At 37.1% G+C, this 13,010-nt stretch overlaps 1 protein-coding gene across 2 annotated transcripts in view; it reads left to right on the top strand.

Annotated features, from left to right (window-relative positions):
* Positions 1 to 13,010, top strand: part of GALK2 (galactokinase 2) — a 170,521-nt gene that overhangs the window by 11,433 nt on the left and 146,078 nt on the right. For both annotated transcript variants that reach the window (XM_078151262.1, XM_020978035.2), the window contains exon 3: positions 10,278 to 10,401. In XM_078151262.1, coding sequence (XP_078007388.1) covers positions 10,278 to 10,401 — 124 coding nt within the window. The remainder of the gene's footprint in view (positions 1 to 10,277; positions 10,402 to 13,010) is intronic.

The following is a 13,010-nucleotide window of genomic DNA, read 5'->3' as shown; positions in this document are numbered from 1 at the left end:
TAATTCCTTCAATTTTTTTCTTCTCTTTTTGTTATAGCCTGCATTTCTAGTACAGTATTGAATAATAATAGTGGTGATCATGGGCATTTTTGCTTCACCCCGATATTATTGGGAAGGCTTCCAGCTTATCCCTATTACAGATAATGATTGCTGTTGGTTTTAGATATTACTTCTTATTTCAAGGAAAGTTCCATGTATTCCAGTGCTTTCTAGTATTTTTAATAGGAATGAGTATTATATTTTGTCAGTAGCTTTTTCTGCATCTGTTAAGGTAATCATATGATTTCTGTTGGATTTGTTATTGATGTGGTCCGTTATACTGAAAGTTTTCCTAATTTTGAACCAGACCTGAATTCCTGGTATAGATCCCACCTGCTCATATCTTTGTGATATATTGCTTTAATCTCCTTGCTAGTGTAACATTTTTTTTTCTATATGCATTAAGGAAATTCTTGCATAGTTTTCTTTCTCTGCTTTTGTTCTCTCTGGTTTAGGTATCAAAACCATATTTGTGTCATAAAAGGAATTTGGTATGACTCCTTTGCTTCCTGGGTGACATCATCTGTGGAGAGGTGTGCTCCCTTGCTATCTGGTTTGTGCTCTGCTCCTTACTTGGGAAGGGCCTTTTATCCCCTAGGGATTAGAAACAGTTTTGTTCCTCCGGGCCCCTGATCCCTTGAAATCCCTTGGAAGGGATACTGTCCCTCAGGGCTTCCACTGCCTCTTGAAAGAAAGTGCTTCTCCCTGCCTTTAAGCTACGACTCTGAAGTGGGTGTTGGCTGTATGGAATTGCTAAAGAACTTCTTGCGTTGAGTGCTTGCCTGGGGTCCCCTGTAATCTCTTTTGACCAGTTGCTCAGTCCTTTCCTGCTCTCTAGTTTTAGAACTCCTGAAGCTGCTTCTGCTTCTGTCATCACCACCTAGTTCCAGTTTTTCATCCATTATGGACTCTGGGTTGGCCTCCTCCCCTGTGTCACAAATCTCTCTTTCTGACCTTCTGTGTTGTCTTGGGCTGGAAGAACATCTGGCTCTAACCTTTTGTTGGCTCTGTAACTCCAGAATTCAATTTGAGGTGTTGTTTTAAAGTTGTTTGAGTAGAATGTGGGAGAGTTCAGCTGAATGCTTTCTCTACTTCTCATTCTTGGCTCAAACCCCTATTTGGTTTTAATGTGATTAGATTGACTTATAACCTTTCTGTCTGTAATGGTACTTCTTTGTGTATGTTGATTGACCATTTTTGTCAAACTGTGGGTTTATTTTCAAAGGACCTTAGAGATCTTGCAGTCCAAATACCTTATCTTCCCTGTTAGTTGGGAGAGCCAGTGTCTTGTTCAAAGTCCTACAGGTAGTAAATCTAACAGAGCTTACTCTTGAACCCAGGGTCGTGACTCAGAAGCTGATGTTCTTTTTATAGTACATTGGTACCTGTGAGAATTACAAAGCAGATCTGTGTTAAGCGTAAACTGTCTGTTTCTGACATCTAAATCCTTGTTCTGCCAATTTCTAAAATCCTTTTTATTAGCTTTAAACAAATGATCAATAGCTTTTGTTTCATTTAAATAATTTCACTCTTGAAAGCTCACGTTTATATAATACTTTACAGTTTTGTTTTGGTTTTCTTTGGTGAGGCAATCGGGGTTAAGTGACTTGCCCAGAGTCATACAGCTAGTAAGTGTCAAGTGTCTGAGGTCGGATTTGAACTGAAGTCCTCCTGACTTCAAGCCTGAGCTCTATCCACTGCACCATCTAGCTGCCCCTAATGCTTTATTCTTTTAGAATAAGACAAGCTTGTGAGGTAAATAGTAGAAAAAATTAGTATCTTTTTATTATATTTAAATGTGGTATCTGCTGTTTGAAGTTAGGGTGGTGTCAGGGTGAAGCACTCATCTTCTCCTCCACTAATGGGATCTTCTTAAGACTTACCAGAGGACCCAAATGGATATGTGGATTAGTTAGGTTCAGTTCTGAAAGAGACTGACTTTTAAAGGGAGGGAAGTCAAGTTTTTTCCCCAAAGTCATTGACTTTTTAAGCCTTCATCCTAAAGACCTGGGGGAAATTACCTAGGGGTTAGGTAATTTGATTCATTTAGAGTCTCCCCAAAAAGGGGTCTAGAGAGGTACTTAAGTACAATATAGATTGGGTAGAAGGCAGCTGCTTATTTTCTCTACACAAAAGAAATGCTACACATAAAATTCACAAAAGCACACATTGGCAAGACTTAAGTAAGCAGTAACTTATAGCAATGATTATACTCTTCGAAGAAATTTATATTTAAAACAGCAAAGCGTGAAAAATTTTATAGGACTACTAAAACGGCATTTCTTGTTTCACCTTAGCTTGGCACCATCCAAATAAATGCTTCCAGATCTTTGTCTTCTGGTAAGGTAGGGCCAGGTGTGGGGTTCCTCCTCCTGCTGGTAGTCATCATCTACAAAAAGAAGGGGAACAAGTGTTTTTCAGGTACCTACTATGTGCCAGGCACTGTTCAAAGCGCTTTACAAATATTATCTCACAACAACCTTGTTGTGAAGTACATACTATTATTATCCCCATTTTACAGGTGGAAAACTGAGGCAGACAGGTTAATGGCTTGCTCTGAGTGATACAACTAGTGTCTGAGGCTGCATTTGAACTTGAGTCTTCTTGACTGCAGCCCAGCTGCCTCTGGATTAGTTCCCCAGGCTCCTCTGAAAGCGCTGCCCAAATTTACCCAAGACCTGGAAGTACTGGACCTCTTTGTTTCTGTGGGAGTGTATTAAAAACATTCTTTTTAGTTTCTCTAGCAATATTAAGATGTAGTATTTCTCCAGGCTAAAACCCTTTCTTAACTTTCACCTTAGGAAAGTAGATGAAACAGAAACTAATGCACTTCTTAGGGAAATAGGTTGAGGGTGATAACCAGTGTGTTTGTCGACCATCATTTATTAAGTGCTTACTAAATGACTGGCACTTTAAGCACTGGGAATATAAACAGAAGTAGAAAGAAAGTTCTTGCCCTCAAGGAGCTTTCACTCTGTGGAGGGAAGACAGCACTGAAAGGGAGCTGAAAAATGGGGAGGGTGAAAAATGGGGAATAAGTTACCTGAAGGAGAGAATGGTACATCTTCTGGTTGTGAGTCAGCACAGCATGGAGAAAGATGAAGACATCTTTGACCTGGGCCTCCTACTTGAATTGGAGGTTCTCTCCTCTCTCCTTCCCCCTACTTAATAGTATTTTATTACATGTAAAGATAGTTTTCAACATTCATTTTTATAAGATTTTGAGTTCCGAATTTTTCTCCTTCCCTGCCTCCTCCCTCCCTAAGAAAGCAAGCAATCTGATATAGGTTATATATGTGCAGTCATGTTAAAGATATTTCTGCATTAGTCATGCAGTGAAAGAAGAATCAGAACAAAAGGGAAAAACCACAAGAAAGAAAAATTAAAACAGAAAAACCTTCAAAAAGTGAAAATAGTATGCTTCTATCTGCATTCAGACTCCATAGTTCTTCTTCTGAATGTGGATAGTATTTTCCATCATGAGTCTTGGAGTTGTCTTGGATTGTTGTGTTGCTGAGAAGAGCTAAGTCTATCATAGTTCATCATTGCATAATGTTGCTGTTACTGTGCATAATGTTCTCTTGGTTTTGCTCACATCACTCAGCATTAGACCATACAAGTCTTTCCAGGTTTTTTTCTGAAATCTGCCTGCTCATCATTTCTTATAGCACAATAATATTCCATTACATTCTTATACCACAACTTGTTTAGCCATTTCCCAATTGATGGACATCCTCTCAATTTCGAATTCTTTGCCTCCACAGAAAGAGCTGCTATATTTGTGTACATGTGGGTCCTTTTCTCTTTTTTTATGATCTCTTTGGGATATAGATCTAGAAGTGGCATTGCTGGATCAAAGGGTATACTGAATTTTATAGCCCTTTGTGCATAGTTCCAAATTTCTCTCCAGAATGGGTGGATCAGTTCATAACTCCCCCAATAATACATTAGTGTTCCATGAATTGGAAGTTCTAAGACGAACTAGCTTATCAGTAAGTGAGGCCAAAGGGGCAAAGAGAGGAGTATTTCTAAAGTGAGTAGTAGTTCTGAGGTAAAGTGAGTTGAAGAGGTTCCTATGTCATGGTAGAGAATGACCTTTGAAGATTTTGTACTATCTTGAGCTCCTCCTTAAATTGGAAGTTCTGGGAGAAACCAGACAAACTTAACTCTTACTATCTTAACTATTTCCTTCCCCACCTTTGGCCTTAGGACTCAACTGCAGAAAATACCTTTTTCCATCATTTTCTCTGGGTCCTACTCAATTTAGATTATTGATATAGATCCCTGGGAGGAGTCTTTTGTATTCCTCTAAGGGAGTTGTCCAGGAGGAATGGGATGAAGACTTGGATTCTGAACTATTTTTGGAATATTAAGTCAAATTGTATTTTAAGATACCTTTTCCTCATTCAAGATGACTATAAATGTTACCTGAAGTCATTGTAGGGCAGAGAGTCATGTCTGTGAGCATGAGGCACTATGCCAATTTGGACATCTCTCCAAACCAGAATAATGACAAATCAAATAAAGATAGTTTTTGGCATACTTGAGCCCCCAAACTGTGGAGTTCAGTATTGACATTTTGTTTCTTTCACATCTCCAGTGCAGGAAATATTCATCACAGGATTGTTTTCTTGTTTCAGGAACCTATACTCAAGAAAGAAACATAAAATAGCTGCTTGGGTTGTGATACTGAGCACACTGTAACCAGTGATAACTGTTATAAAAAATAATTTGTTAATTTGTATTTGGGAATGATCAGGTTTTTTTAAACTTTTTTTTCAGTTAAGAAGAATTTATTTTCTCTCCTTCCCATCTCTCTCTATTTTCCTTTCCCCTAACTCAGTCAAAAAATATGTACAGTAAAGCAAATCAAATTCCCTCATTGGCCATATCCAAAAATGCATGTCTCATTCTATATCTTGACTATTTGTGGATAACTGTAATCTCTAGCCCGTCAGTTATGGTAGAGCTGGACCCTCCCTAACACCTTTGAATTTTAGGATTGCTTTAAGAACTGTGCTGAATGGGACTCTGTAGGAGGCCACTAAGAATTATGCCACATGGACTTCATGCTGTTCTTTGGTGCAAGTCACCTAGAGAGAGGATCAAAAGGGCAGTGCTTGAGTATTCCTAGACAATTTTTCACAATTGAAAATTTGGACATGTTTGCTAGTATTTTGTATCAGTCTCATAGGAGAGTATAATAGTATTCATAAATTATTCCTGCTGTTTGCTTAAGTCCTACACTCATGAGTCTCTTTTGTTTAGCATATCTTTTTTGAGGAAGAAATAAATAATTGTCCTATATCTTATCTACAATATATTGTATACTTTTCCTTTTTGAGTTGATCCCAGAGATAAGCCAGACCTAAACTGTGAGTGATTCTCTGGAGCTGCAGGGAGGGATCTTAAAGAAGGAGATTATTTAAGAAAAAGAACCTGACCCCTCGCTTTCAAGACCAGGCTTCCCCAGGACTGAACCCTATCCAGAGCCAAAGTGGGACTTTGGGCAGAGGGAGAAAGTGAATAACTTGTGCCCAGAATTAGTTATTTTTACGTATAAATCAGGAAACTGAATCTCAAAAAGATTGTGATCTTCCTTCCTTTCTCCCTGCCTTCCTCCCTAGTGTGTTTAAGGGTTGCATCCAGGAGCAAACTTAGTCAAACTTTAGATTCATTGAAAATTGTACCATATGTCATCTGGTCAAGGCCCAGCTGCCCCTTGTGGTTAGTTTGATGAAGTTTCCTATCCCTCACACTGATTTCTGTTTCCAAATCCTTTATTTCTTTACCTTTGTTGGAAAATTTGTGATAGCTGATTTTGCCCCTTCTGACTTGGCTTTTGAAGTAATTTAACAGAAAATCCTCCTGTTAGTTTTAACTTGTACTTGAGATTCAGCTTTAATTTATCCATTTTTATCCTTCAGAATGACTTGCAATTTTTTTTCCTTCTCTCTTTGTATTTTCTAAAATGTTCATGGATAGAGCCTTATTTCTCATTTGACCTTTATGCTTGCCTTCCAATCTTTGCAAATGTTTCACTTTTTGTTTTCCTTTTTCTTTCTTTCTTTTTTCTTTCTTCTGCAATGTTCTTCATATTCTGCCGTTTTAACTAGTATTTATTTTTGTTTAAAATATTTGGCTTTACTTTTCCTCTTCATTCCTTTTTTATGTATGTTTCTATTGCTTCATTTTTGACCTTGTCCCTTTCTCACTTCATGCTGGATTAGCTTCCATATTTCTCTGCTGTATTTCCCTGATTTTACAAAAATTAACATCCTGTGTTAGCATTACATGGTCTAGAAATCTATTTTTGTGGTTGTTGCTGTGAGGTCTCACCAATTTTACTCCCCTCTTTTCCTTTTTTATAAACTGTGCTCAAATAATCATTACTCAGTTCTTTATTTTTCCAAATGGATTCCTGATATTTTACTTCTCATATCACTTTTTCAGTGCTTCTTCTTTTATTTTCCTTCTCCAAGATGCATTCCAAGCCCTTCCCCGTGCACAGGATGTTCGTAGAAAGGTAGCAACCTCTTGGGGGAAAAAATTCCTTTTAAACTTTATTTTGAGGCTGGGTTGTTAGGTTAAGGTATATACCTGAAGCTAAAATTTTCCCTTTTCCAAGTCATATTTATCATATTATTTTATTTGGATTGTTATTTTCTATTTTTACATGTTATGAAAATCAAAAGAAATCCAACTCTCCTGCCCTGCTTGAACGCTAGGAAGAGCGCCTAGCCTCTTTAAGAACTAATTCTATTTCATTTTGTAATAAGCCTTTTTTTTTTAAACTCATGCTATATAGTGCCATGGCAAAGGTAAGTGTAGCTTAGGCTTGAGCAGAAGAGAACAGGAAAGACCTCTGAAGTTGAAGGTAGAAGGCTTGGGCTTAAAACCAACTCTCTTGCTTATTAGCCATGTAATCTTGGGCCAGTTGCTTAATCTGAGCCTCAATTTCCTCATCTGAAAAATGGGAGCACATACTTGTCTTGCTTACCTCCTATGATTGTTGTAAGCATTTGATAGCAGATATGAAAGTGTTTCACTTTACAAAGCATTATGTAAATGAAAATTTTAATTTTAAAAGATTTCACAAAAATCTGTTTTCATTCCCTGTATCTTCCCCCCCCCCCCCTTATTTGAGTGTATGTGTGGGGAATCCTTGTAACAAATATGAAGTTAAATTGTTCATGTCCTATCTTCTTTACCTTCTTTTTGGGAAACTTGGATCAAATTGTCATTATCAGAGATTGCAGACAGAAGGAGATTTGAATTGGGACCTTTCTTTCCCCTTATCTTACCCTCCCCAATATATATTTGCTTTTCTCTTTTCCTGTTGGCCAGGCCTCCTCATAAGCTTTTATGAGGAGGGAGGTGGGAAGAAGGGGAGAATGGTTCAGGTTCGGTGTCCCATGCAAGGGGGTCCAGTAGGGTACAGCTCTTCCTGTTTGGCTTATAGTATGAGTGGGGGCGGGGCAGATGTGGAGTAAAGGTCTTCTGATTATATATTTAATATGATTGTTTATGTGTGTTCTAATAAAAAGATAAAAATTTCTCCATAGGTGATTTCTAGCTTAGTCAATTGTATTGCCTGTACTGAAGCTGGTATGCAGTTATATTTAAAAACCTTGTTGCTTTCTCTGTAAATGTTCAAAATATTAGGGTCTATGGTGTAATATATAGTAGCTGTTTGAAATCCATTTTTTACTAAACTGAGATTTTAAAAATTCCACACTCTACAAATGAAAGCCAATTGTAAAAGTTATAGGGTCCTATAGAACTTCCAACTTGGTCATTTTAAGGATATTTCATATAATACGGAGATACAGTATGGAGTTGTGACTAAAAAGCAGTCCCTGAAGTCAGGAAGACCTGAGTTCAGGTCCTTTCTCTGACACATACTGGCTCTATCCCACTGTGTAAGTCACCTGTGACCATGGGCACAGGCATGCTCTAGAACAGTTACTCCTCAAGAAACGAAGGTCTGAGATGATCATCCCCATTTAGAGTTAAGCAAACTAGGGCTTGGAGAGGTTAATATCAAGGTCACATACTTATTGAATTAAAGGTCTAGGACTCAAAATCGGATCTACTTGAGTCCAGTCTTTTTGTTTTCTTTTTTAGACTAAATTATGACAATATATGAGTGTGTGAGCCGTTGTGCATAGCCTTCCTCATTTTAATCATGATTTCCCATCCACAAAACCTTTAATTTTCATTTTTTGAAGTTTGAGATAGTTATGTTTCATCTTTCAGTGAGAATAAGAAGAGTTGCAAAATTGCTAGTAGAATACTTTAAGCTCAGTGGTAGGTATCCTGTAGGATAATGTGGGTGTTTGGCAACATGTCTGGATAACTTTAAAAGTAGTTTCTGTAAGTTACGGATAACTAGTGTTTGAAAGGAGTATAATTTTCTGTTTATGCCTTTTATTTCAGGGGAAAAAAATTCTGATTTAATATGAGTTTAAATCCCAATTATGAAGAAACAATCTGTTTCAGCAATAGAAGACAACCTGCATTATTATTATTTTGTAGAAATTGTGTATTTTTTCTTATTACATGTAAAACCAATTCCAAATTCTCTCACTTCTTCTCCCTTCTTGAGAAGGCAAGCAATTTGATGTAGATTATGCTGCATTCATTTTAAAAATGGAAGCAGCATTTTTTTGAAAGAGTAATTAAGCAGTTTAATACTACACCAAGCTTTCTATGGATTTAATGTACCAAAAAAAATTTTTTTTATAGAAAGAAACTTAATCTAATGCTCTAAATCGTTATTGATTAGAGAAATGCAAATCAAAACAACTCTGAGGGTTACCACATGACACCTATCAGATTGGCCAACATGACAAAACAGGAAAACGATAAATGTTGGAGAAGATGTGGGAAAACTGGAACACTAATACGTTGTTGGTGGAGTTGTGAAATAAATGATCCAACCATTTTGGAGAACAATTTTTAACTATGCCCAAAGGGCTACAAAGATGTGCATACCCTTTGATCCAGCAATAGCACTTCTAGGGCTATATCCCAAAGAGATCAAACAAATGGGAAAAGGACCCACATGTGCAAAAATATTCATAGCAGCTCTTTTTGTGGTGGCAAAGAATTGGAAATTGAGAGGATGCCCATCAGTTGGGGAATGGCTGAGCAAGTTGTGGTATATGAATGTAATGGAATACTATTGTGCTATAAGAAAGGATGAACAGGCTGACTTCAGAAAAACCTGGAAAGACTTATATGGTCTGATGCTGAGTGAAGTGAGCAGAACTAAGAGGACTTTGTGCTCAGTAACAGCCACGTTATGCAATGACTAAGATTGTTAAACTGAACCCTTCTCAGCATTATGAGGATCTGAGACATCTCCAGAGCCCTCGGGATGGAAAATGCTATCCACATCCCAAGAAAGAACTATGGAAGTCGAATCGCTATCACTTATTTTTACCTTCTGTTGAGTTTTGTTTCATCTTTCTGATGGTTCCTCCTATTGGCTTTAATTTTTACTTACAACTTCACTAATGTGAAAATATGTTTAATGGGTATGTAAATGTAAAGCCTATATCAGATTGTGCGCTGTCTTGGGGAGGGTGGGGGGGAGGAAGGAGGAGAAAAATTTTCAACTGAAAAGCATATGGAAGTGATTGTTGATAAATCAAAATAAATTAATAAAATTTTAAAAAAAGAAACTTAATGATTCTTTGCTTACTGCAAAATACAGATGGACTTTCTTCATCTACCTTTCTCCAGATGTCATTTTGGATTTAAATTTTGTGACTAATATCAGTGATTATGATGGTAATTGGGGAAAATGTTAGATTTATGAGAGAAAAGGGGAAGATTTTACATAGTTCTTGGAATGAGATTTGCTACTTTTGGTTAAACCAGCGCAGAAATAACTTTATTCTTTGGCTAGCTGTAGTTAATGTGTAAAACATTTGAAAAGGATGATTACATATTAGAAACAACAGCAGAAAAAGACCAACTCATGTACATATTTGAACGCCAAAAAGAACAGTGAAGAGCTCAGGATGTTATTTGCAGTTGGCAGAAGTTCCTGGCAGAGGTGTCTAGGATGGAAGAACACTGTCACCCTTAGCGGGTTTTTTTCCTTCTTTTTTATGTTTGTATTTTCCCTCAAAACCTGGTATTGTATAAAAATTTTCTCTGATATTGGCATCCAAGTTGTTCTTTGGTGCCCATGATGATTACAAAATGCTTTTGATTTTCTTTTCTAGGAGAACACATAGATTATTGTGGCTATGCTGTCCTTCCTATGGCTGTAGAGCAGGATATCCTAATAGCTGTTGAACCTGTGAAAAGTCAGATGCTTCACTTGACCAATACAAATCCCTTATACCCGTAAGTACTTAAGATTGCCATTATGCTTATATGTACTGGGTCTTAAAGAACTTTAGAGGTTTAAGGGAGGAATGTGCCAAGTTTACTGTAGACTTCAGGCTTCATTGAAACCACCACTGATTATGCATTAAAATACTTAAATCTGGTTGGCTTAGTTTGGACACTTCCCTTTCATCTTGGCTTCCATTCTTTTTTTTGTGTGGGTGTGCGTGTGGGCTTTTTGGTGAGGCAATCAGGGTTAAGTGACTCGCCCAGGGTCACACAGCTAGTAAGTGTCATGTGTCTGAGATTGGATTTGAACTCAGTCCTTCTCGCTCCAAGGCCAGAGCTCTATTCACTGTGCCAGCTAGCTGTCCCTAAATGACATCTTCATGATGAGCAATTTATTTATATTTGATTGTAGCCTAGCTTTTTTTGTTAGGACCTTCTGACCTTCAGGCCATGGTTGAGAATGGTTCCTCATTTATTTTCTTTTTCGTTTCTTTCTTTTTTTTTTTTTGGCTAGGCAATGAGGTTAGGTGACTTGTCCAAGGTCACAGAGCTAGTAAGTGTTAAGTGTCTGAGGCCAGATTTGAAATCAGGTCCTCCTGAATCCAGGTCCGGTGCTCTATCCACTGTGCCCCCTGGCTGCCTCCTCATTTATTTTCTCACAAAATTCCTTGAGAAAGCTTTCCCTTCCACCAGAGTTGAATTTTAATTCTGCCTATGGCTTAAGAAGGTCTTTTATCCTTTTAGAACCTCAGTGATCCTGTTTTTAAAATATGAATTCATAGAATTATGAGAGTAAAAATTTTGGGGAGCTGGAAAGGACCTTAGAGATAATTTAATTCAGTCCTTCCCTGGATTTTATAGATGAAGAAATTGGAGATCAGTGGCATTAAATAACTGACATGATTAGTTACCCAGCTAATTAATGGCATAGTTTGACCTAGCAATCAACTCCCAGTGCATTTTTCTTTTAACTGAATGTTGAGAAATAACTTGATGTAGTAGGAAGAGCACTATTCTAGTGTGGTAGCACTGAGCTTGACTCTCACTTTTGACACTTGTTAGCTGTGTGACCACAGAAAAGTCACTTTACCTATCTATCTGAGATTCTGTTTCCTCATGTATAAAATAGGTCTGATAATGCTTTCACCCACTTACCTCACAGAATATTTGTCAATAAAGTGCTCTGAAAACTGTTATAAGTTATATAAAGGTAAGTTTTTGTTGTAGGCATTGAAATAAGTGTGTAAGAGTTTTTTCAGTCAGTCAGCAAGCATTTATTAAGCCCCAGGCATCCTTGGGATGCAAAGACAAACATCTCTGCCTTTTGTTGTATTGTGGGAGATGTGCACACATATAATATTGCCTAGGGTCGCACAGTTCATATTATGATTTCCATTGCATCATGATGCCTCTCAAAGTATTAAAAAAAAAATTTAAAAATACTTTTGGAAACCCAAAGGCATTGAGCATTGTCTGTATACACCAGGTAGAATATTGGAGAGGCCAAGTTCTCTTGTTTATCTTTTTGTAAGAATTATGAAAAAGCGTTTCAAGCCTTGTATAAGAGCATGGGGAAGTAGGAACTACACTAGATCTGGACTCAGAGGGCCTGTGTTCAAATGTCAGCTTTGCTACTTACTACTTGTATGACCTTGGGCTAGTCATATCACATCTGTTGCTATATATATATATATATATATATACATATATGTATATATATATGTATATATATGTATATATATGTACATATATACATATATGTATATATATGTATATATATATGTACATATATATATATAAAAAGAAATTTTGAAGAAAAGTTCTATATATAAATATTTATATAAATGTTATATATAATTTAAATATGTACAAATACAGACACATGCACATATAGATATGTATGTATATATGTAAAATGAGGGGGTTGGAATAAATTACCTCTATGCCAAGAAAGGCATAATCCTTCAGTTCAGTAAAACTTTTTTCAGTGCCTACTGTCTGCCTAACACTTAGAGGAAACACAAAAGACACAGATGGGAAGGAAGAAATAAATGAACAATAAATATATAGGCAATGCTAGAATATAGTATGTTTGAAAATTCCAGGTTGAAGAGAAAATACATATTAGTGAGCAGTGAGATAAAGTTTGAAAAGTAAGATGGGACCAGGCTGTAGAACTTTTGAATGCCAAGATGAGTTATTTATGTTTGTCCTAATACCTATACTTGTTTAAGCTCACCACCATCTTGTTAGTTGCTGAGGCTGTCATACTTTGGTGCTCACTCATTAGTAGGAAATTTTTTTCTTGGTTCAGGATATTGACATTTAAAAAAATTCCCTAATAAGTGATGCTTGTTGGTGAATTTATCTTGCCTTACTCTTCTACCCCATCCCAGACACTAGTTCTGGCGCAGTCTTAGGGATATGGATCTGTTAGAGCCATAACTAACAATCTTGGCATTCAGGACAAATTTGGGTTTTGGGGGACATTGGCAGATGGAACTTGGCAAAGAATATTGGATGCATGGGTAGAAGTAACCCCTAAAATAGCATGAGTTCATCCACTGGGGTGATGAAGAAATACTCAGGCTGGGAAAGAGCTTACCTGCAGTAAGACC

This window comes from Phascolarctos cinereus, unplaced genomic scaffold (assembly GCF_003287225.1).
Source record: "Phascolarctos cinereus isolate Bilbo 61053 unplaced genomic scaffold, phaCin_HiC Scaffold_3;HRSCAF=262, whole genome shotgun sequence".
In the NCBI taxonomy this organism is placed as follows: domain Eukaryota; kingdom Metazoa; phylum Chordata; class Mammalia; order Diprotodontia; family Phascolarctidae; genus Phascolarctos; species Phascolarctos cinereus.
The sequence above is the reverse complement of the archived record's forward strand: the minus strand, read 5'-3'. Positions and strand labels throughout refer to the sequence as shown.